General features: G+C 39.4%; 1 protein-coding gene across 1 annotated transcript; it reads left to right on the plus strand.

Moving 5' to 3' along the window:
* Window positions 1-924: 924 nt before the first annotated feature.
* uncx (UNC homeobox) lies at window positions 925-3,683 on the plus strand. Its single transcript, XM_067233537.1, has 3 exons — window positions 925-1,183; window positions 1,653-1,828; window positions 2,676-3,683. Exons 1-3 carry the CDS (start codon window positions 925-927, stop codon window positions 3,681-3,683), a joined length of 1,443 nt encoding a protein of 480 aa, XP_067089638.1.
* The last annotated feature ends 4,858 nt before the right edge of the window (window positions 3,684-8,541 follow it).

Here is an 8,541-nt window from a genome sequence, read left to right on the forward strand (position 1 = left end):
AATAGAGGACCTATTGGGCTATCATTTAGGTCCACTGGTGACAGGTCTAATATTCCTATCTTATCCTGCCTACAGAAAACACACAGCATTGGCCAATGATCAATTTAATGCTTCAAAAAAACGATAATTTAAGATTGTTTGTGTGTTACAAATGTTTTTCCAAAAATAGGCTACTTGAACAAACCAATGGAAATTACAAACCTGGTCCTCGACTAGATAAAGAAGAAAATAAACGCACTACTTTTTCATTTTCAAATGAACGTAAAGTTTGCATTCAATTTGGCTATTTTATGATAACTAATTTACACCACAGTTTGCTTGAAGATGCACATTTACAGCCTATAATCAACAAAACCACAACATGCATCAGTGTTGACGCAATTCATTTAACATAACCAATTTAGGCTATAGCTTGGTGAAAGGGTCAGTTCCTCAGCTGTTTGAGCTATTTGTACAACCATTTTAAACATCATACTCTCATCGTCGACCACAATGTAAGCATTCCTCGTCCAGGACGGAGCGCATCCGTTAGCAAACACGATCCCGACTCTCAAGCTTTTTTCCGGATTTCCATCTGATCACTCCCTCATGGTGGTCCCCCGTGTAGTTGTTATGTAGTTCTTATCAAAGCCCTCCTGTCTTGTTGTGACAGCTCTGATATTGTTTATTGAGGTGGATGTCAGGTTTAATTAGCAATCGATATGGAAAGCGTTTGCAGACTACGTCTCTGACGTCATTGTCGATTACCGTTTCTCATTGGTCTCAAATTCCCAAAGCCTAGGCTAATTATTGGAAGGTTCATGTTGATAAAGTACAGCTCATCCTTCCCCTCACATCATGTCCCCTCCTCGCTGGCCACACTCACTGCATGCTTTTTAAATTCACATCACCAGCCTCCAGACGTCGTTTCCTTTTGCCTGGGAGATGATGGACAGCAGGATACTGGATCCACCTCATGCCCAGTTTGGAGGCTCTCTTGGTGGGATGGTGGGCTTTCCGTACCATCTAAGCCACCATCACGTTTACGAATTAGCCGGTCATCAACTTCAATCTGCGGCCGCAGTTCCTTTTTCAATAGACGGATTACTTAATGGTTCCTGCACAGCTTCAGTGGTTAATTCTAACCCTCTCTTGTCTTCTGGCTGCGGCATGAATGGAGATAACCACCAGTACAAACTGTCAGGTAAGCAAAACGTATTGCAATACTTGATTAAATGTTGGATGTTGATCCACCTGAAAACAAAGAACGACCGTTTCACCAACATGTTTTCTCTCTAAAGCCATTCAAATCAGGAGACAAAGATAGGTATTTCAATGCACGCTAGATAAACTGAAAACGTTAGGCAATAGTCCAACACCCTGTGTTGTGACAGTGAGAAAATAGATCAGACATCAAAACGTATCCTAATCCTTAGGCAATATGGTCTATATATCTTACTTGTCTATTGAATATAACATGATGAGCTTTGTTATCATAAACGGCTACTATATTGTAATAATGTAGCGTACGTGTAATAGGCTATGCTAAGATAAACATTATACAATTAAAAAAGAAAGTGTTCAACAAAGCCTATTGAATATACTATGCTTCATATTTTATTTTCTGGTCTGTATCTTACACATGCTCTCTATTTTTTTTACTCTCATGCTAGACTCTGGAGACCCAGACAAAGATAGTCCCGGTTGTAAGAGACGACGAACTCGCACAAATTTCACTGGTTGGCAACTGGAAGAATTAGAAAAGGCTTTTAATGAGAGTCACTATCCAGACGTTTTCATGAGGGAGGCACTGGCTCTGAGATTGGATTTAATAGAATCGAGGGTGCAGGTAATATACATAATTTTCACTATTTGTATTTTTTGATGTTGGGTTGATGTTGTAGGCTATGTGAAGTCACAGGCAGGTCATATGCACACAAAACAAAGCCGTGTCTGTTTAACATTGTATAGGCCCACTATTAGTAAATTTCCTACCAAAACAAACTTCAGTATAAAATCCTCGTCAATCACTGCTCGTATAGTGGAGGGTGGTAGCCTAAACCCCGAGCACCATAGCACTTTGATCTATTTTAAAACGGCACCCCTAACAAAATAATTTTCGTATTCACATGACGATGGCAATCGAAGGTGATTTTTTTTAGGTAATAAAAGTATATGTGGGGCCATTATTTTGGTTCGAGCAAATTGACATGGGCTAAAAGGGCATGCTTAAAGGCATTACCAAAAACAAATAACGAGGCCTGCCATATTCTCAACACTTATTAGAGTCATAACTCATAGTCCCCTTGTGGCATATAGCCTACGTCATAATGAAACACACATTTTCCTTCTGTGAAATTGAGCTTGTAGCAGTTTTATCACAAACCTTTGATATCTTTGACAATATTTATTTTTCAATCTGATGCAAGGATTCGTATAGGCTAGCCTACTTTAGCCAAATAAATCACATAGCCTACATTGAAATCTGCCACATTTTTTGAATAAACGTAGTCATATTTACAACAATAAATTCTAGGCAAAGGTGTTACCTAACCTAAGACACTTTTTGCGTAGGTTAATGAATTATTATTATTTTTCAAAATATTGGCTTTACTTTAGTAGCCTTGCCTATTTCTATTTTTAGAAAGCAAGTGGTAATCGTTATGGCATGTTTAACCGTATTGACTTTTCTGCAGGTATGGTTCCAAAATCGCAGAGCCAAATGGAGGAAAAAAGAAAACACAAAAAAAGGACCAGGACGACCTGCTCATAATTCCCACCCAACGACATGCAGTGGAGAACCTATGGACGCGGAGGAAATCGCCAGGAGAGAACTTGACAGGCTAGAGAAAAAGAAGAGGAAGCAGGAACGAAGGCTGTTAAGGTCCCAGAACAAACTTCTAAACGGGGACCTGTTTCACACTCCTTGTGGATCTGACAGTGACAGCGGAGTGTCACAAGTGACGGACAGTGAGCAAACTGTACAGTGTGACTCTGCAGGCCGAAACCAAACCCAATCGAGCTGTGACCAAACTCCACACACAATCCAGAACCAAAGACACTCAAACCAAGACACTGGTGGATGCGAGCTGGACTCGTCTGACTGCAGTCAACCATCAAGCTTTTGCGCAAACGGCCGAGCATCTACACTTCAGAAACTTAACCCCTTTAGTGTAGAAAGCCTTCTGTCTGACTCCAGACCAAGGCGCAAACCGAACGTAGATGGATTTTCTGCCTTACCCTCCTCGCGGCCTTTGATTGGAAAAGGACATTTCTTACTGTATCCCATCACACAGCCGCTTGGATTCATTGTTCCTCAAACTGCTTTGAAGGCAGCGGCGCCAGGCCCAGATACAGACAATTCTGCACATGGAGACCAAGCGTCCGAGGCTGGATATAAGAACAATGTAGAATCGAACAGCCCACAAAGCAACGAATTATCAATCAAAGTGCAGGTCAATGGAAACAAGACTAGCTCGTCACAGACCAGCCCAGGCCAGACGTTTTCTAGTGGTAACTGTAGTCAGTCCACAGCCAATTGCAATGATACATATTTCCAAGATGAGGGTCCAAACCATGTTGATTTAAAGTCTCTGCAATCAGACAAAAAAGAGCAGTTAGTAAAAGACATCACAGAAAGTTCAAAGTCAACCAGCTGTCCACAAGAAACAAAGACAGACTCTAAAGATGTCAATATGGAATAATCTAGGCCTAGAATCAAATGAAAATATTTCATTAGTCCAAAGCTTTATAATGTAACAACTTTGCATTTAAACTCTCATTTTACAGATGATATTCTGATGGCGTGTCATATAACAGTGTGTTTGTTTGCGAGAGTGTGTGCTTGTGTGCGAGCGTGCGTGTTTGTGTGTTGTAGGCTAGGCCTTGTAGTAGCCCCCTGTGTAACAAACTGTAAAGACATCAAAACCACAAAAATCCTCAAAAGCTGTAAAAAGTATTATAATATTTATATATGTAAGGTTTTCATAAATAAATCGATTGTATACAAGAAACCCAAACCGTGTGAGACCTTAAATAGCACATACAGTGGGTATAGGAAGCGCTGTCTTAAGAAATCTCATGTTACTTTGTGTATTGCCTTAACAAATTTATTCATCTATAAGCCCCACTGAAATGAGGTTACGAGCCGGAGGCGAAAGGACCCGCTCGACTCCTGCAGAGTTTTGATATGAAAGTAATTATTTTCCCGGTGGCTACTGCAGGGATTCAGTTTATTTTAGCCCAAAGGGTTATAATACATTACCGATTTCTAGTGATATGAAATCACATAAACTTCCAAGAATAATAGAATTAGCATGAAAGGCTGGGGTGTCAAATTGAAATAGGAAAATAATAGCCCCGGCAGCTGGGAGTGTGTTTGTGCATATTGGATAGGAGATGGGAATTCGTGGGGCGGAATTTTCATGAGCTTTTCACTTTGTCATGGCCCTTGTAGCGGGCTATATTAAGATAGATGTTCGATGATATCCCTCATTGTTCTGTCGCTTACATTGATGTTTGTGTGTTATCAGCCTATTGATCATGCGTCGGCTGTAATAGGACGGGCGAAGAAAACGTGCCTATTTACAATAGCAGAACACATTTGTTCTAATAGGGCTGGCGGTCCCCAGGGATGCTGTGCAGGCCCTGGGACATCTGCGCCACGGCAATATTAGCAATGTTGACTTGACCAGACCTAACGTTGAGGTAAGAAAAGAAGAACGTTGACATGGCACCCCAGTTTAACTGCCAGTAAATGTCACGAAAACAAAGCTATATTAAATATAAAAATCATTATTTGCAGTATGGTGTAGTTGTCTTTTTATCCTTGTTAAATATCCTCAAACCCTCCTATTCTCGTTGGGTCTTGATTTGCAAATAAATTGAAAATAATCAGTGGGGCAGATTTACGTCTGAGCCGGAGCAAATTAATTTCTGAGCCAGTGTCCCTTTCTAAATATTTACATAATTCTGAACCAATGACTGTTGTTTGCTCTGAAAAAGCAATGACTTATTGGGTGGGGGGTAGGAGTATGCCAATAATGTGGATAAGGGAAGAATGAATAAATTGTAACCTAATCCAAACTTTCAAAGAAAAAGGACAAAAAGGACAAAATATTGTCTTGTCGTGACTGGTCAGTTAAACCACTTCTGGTGTTCATATAATTTAAGAATAGCCATTTCGAAAGGAGGATGAAGGTGTCCTTCAGTATATCCCAATGTTGATTTAAACCGACTCTTATTTTCAGTTTATGGGGTGTTCATGTATTATTCATTAGAGGACTGAATAAGAGTATCGCTGGCTGCACAGTGGTGGCCTAAAGGTGAAATTAGCGATTTGCTTAAGTAGTTAAGCTTTTTTTGCCTGAGAGCTGCGCGCTGTATGATTCAAGACCAACTATCAATCGATGTGCCCAGGCAGCCTCCAGGAGATGTGTCCTCCATGAATCATACTTTATGAATTCAATTTCTACCCGGAGAAATTTTCAATTTGAACGCTGGATCATTATGGGAGAGTGTAAATTGTTTTTGCTCTATTATGCATCGGACGCCATCATTTTTCTTTCTAATTACGGAGGTGTCAGGTCGGGCTGTCATGCAGGCGCTGATTTTCAATTTAACTGATCATCATGCATTCATTTTCCCATTTGATAAATCTGCTATCTCGACGCGTCTCCATGCCTAGAATGCTAAAAGAGAGGCACAGATTGGCAAAGTAATAGGGGCGTATATGCAGCAATAAGTGCAGATCAGGCAGCTAATTTAGCACCTCCTGATATTCCATTTCCATTTCTCATTTTCAACTCTCAAAGGAGGGAAAAGCTGCCCAAAGGCAGCAAGCTCGTATTCACCATCTGAGTAGAAAAGGCTCTCCGAAAACGCTTGTTTTCAACGACACATTTTCCAAATTAGGATATCAAGCTTAATTAATGCTAATTAGGTTTTGCAATACGTGTTACTTTTATTTAATAGAAACAAATTTGCGCAATTAATTATGGGCGTGATATCTTAAGCCTCATTTGCAACGTTCCATGTGCCTCAGCGTTGAGTTCTTCAGCAATTTCAGAATTTTCTGTGAGACAAGTGCACTAACAAAACAACAACGGGATGACCTTAGTCATTACCGGTTTCCATGACGTTACCCCTGGTGTCTGTCTCACATTTATTTTAAAATAACAGCATGTCACTACAGCCAGCCACTATACGCTACAACATCTTTCATTGTCCACATGCACCCAAACTATATTGAACCTACTCATATGGATTATTTAGCTGTCTATAACTGTGGGGTTGTATTTCAGGGCCAGCAGCAAATGTGGATTTATGATTAAGCATATCATACAAGAACTGTCACATGACTTTTGAGACTGTGAAGTTTAACAACAAACAGTGAAAAAAATAAAAACAAGACATACAAATCAAATAACTGCACGTTTGGTAGAAATATCACAGGGTAATTACACACCCTATATTGTGGAAAAACTTTGGCAAAGAATCCAAGTGACTTAAAATCAATTTAGGAATTGAGCGTAAAACAATGCACAGGCCTATCATAATTATATCCCACGTTTGCACCACCAAGATAAGAGAGATTAGGTCCACCAGTGCATTAATAAGCATGAAATGTAAGTAATCCTAAAAAGCATGACTGAGTTGCAGCAGGATATAAGCCAAATGTCAAGTGCCATATGACGAAGAAATCCAAGTGCCAGTGTTTACATGAGTCTGAATGAGTCTTGTATGGTTCTTAGCCATCGTTCTCTTACACTGACTAAATAGAAATAATTAGTAGCCGATCTGACAGAATAAAGAAACAAGACCTAGTTATTTAACAACTTAAGAAAAATGCTTTTAGGATGGATTGTAGAACACACGGCCTGAGCTGTCCATCTGGGTTCAGCCGACAACATAGGATACTTGCCCTCAGAGCCAATAGTGTTTAGATATGAGGCCTTTGTTGTCGATTATTTTGACCTAGAATAAATCAACATCCTAAACATGACCCTGAAATTAACACCAACTCCCTTGGTCACTATGGTTATTAAATAGGCTATCTAACAGCCTGTGACTGCAGCCTTGCTCTTCTTGGCTAATTATCACCTAGTGAAAAGTGTTTCATTATTCTTTTTCATTTAATAAAGTTGTGAATTTGGGCCAAATAACTAATGAGGGGTCTTCCTCACAAAGGTCTGTACCACTTATCCAAAATCAACCAATTTCAACCCATAGGTGGATCTTCCATTGTATTCTACACACGGATGATGAGTTAAAGATACTGCCATTCCCTCATATATAGTATTTTCTTTTGAATATGCTAACAATGCAATTTTCAAATCCACAAAAATATTTTAGACTGCACGCACAATGTTATAACTGATAGATAGCAATGAAATCAATTAAGACCACCAAGTTGATTGCTTATAGGATTACATAGTTTAATGCAGTTCAGATTCCGTACAGTCTGGAGAGCTTCCCCTATTTCCCGAGTAAAAATTGTGAAATATACGGTAACATGAAGCTCAAGAGACTGAGTTTCCGCACCACATGCTTTTCACCTGTGTTGATATGCCACAATGAGGACTTACACTTGGTAGTGATTCATATAAAGAGAGATGGTGTAAACTGGCACTTTCTTTTCCCGGCTTCCCAGGGAATCTGTGCCCTGGAGGTTAATGAAGCGTGAAGTGTGAAAACTTCCTGAGATGGGATGAGTTAAACAGTGTCCTCAGATGTTAAAGCAACACTGTCCAAATCTATTTGTGGATGTCAGCTCCATTTGTGCCTCAAACAAGACAAACTAACTCTTGTCTCGACCATCTGTTAGCTCTGTTCAGTGTTAAACTTCCTCTTATACTTGTGTGTTGAAAGGTATGTACATTACGTGTTTGGGTGATATCTTTAATACACACATGCAAACAATGTGATCTCATAGTCTTTGGCAACTGATGACAGAAAGGACACAGACTGGTTGTTATAAAGATATTGTAATAAATTAATGTTCTAAAAGTTTTGATTTCTAACACTCTACAGTAATATACAGAACGTGTTTATTTTCACATTCTCCAGCAAGCATTTCACCATAATTGCAATGTATGACTACCATAACGATTTCTGCTAATTATTTCAGAAGACCAAGTCAAAGATTTCTCAAAGACAACAGGAGCGTGAAAGAACAATTTAAGAGGTGATACAATGCATATTTATGTCCAGTGTTTAGATTTAAAACATTATAAAACTGGTTTAGAACTATAAAGGAAAGTTTGCGCGCCAAGCCAAACCATTAACCATTAGACCAAGAGGACATCCTCATTAGCTGCTTACAAGCAAGACAGATTTACCTCCTCTTAACCATCTCAGTTACATCTAAATAACTACCACACTGTAAAAAAATTACATCTCAACCTGTCCTTTATCCAAACCATGATATTGGTCAGACGCTGCTAGGTATTAGGACTGATTGGTTGAAATATTTGAAAAATAACTTTTATTGATCGGGTCAAACAGACAGTATAGGACCATGAAACAAATTGCCATGGGGTGCCCTAACCACACAGATAATTG

This window comes from Osmerus mordax, chromosome 3, assembly GCF_038355195.1.
Source record: "Osmerus mordax isolate fOsmMor3 chromosome 3, fOsmMor3.pri, whole genome shotgun sequence".
NCBI classification, from domain to species: domain Eukaryota; kingdom Metazoa; phylum Chordata; class Actinopteri; order Osmeriformes; family Osmeridae; genus Osmerus; species Osmerus mordax.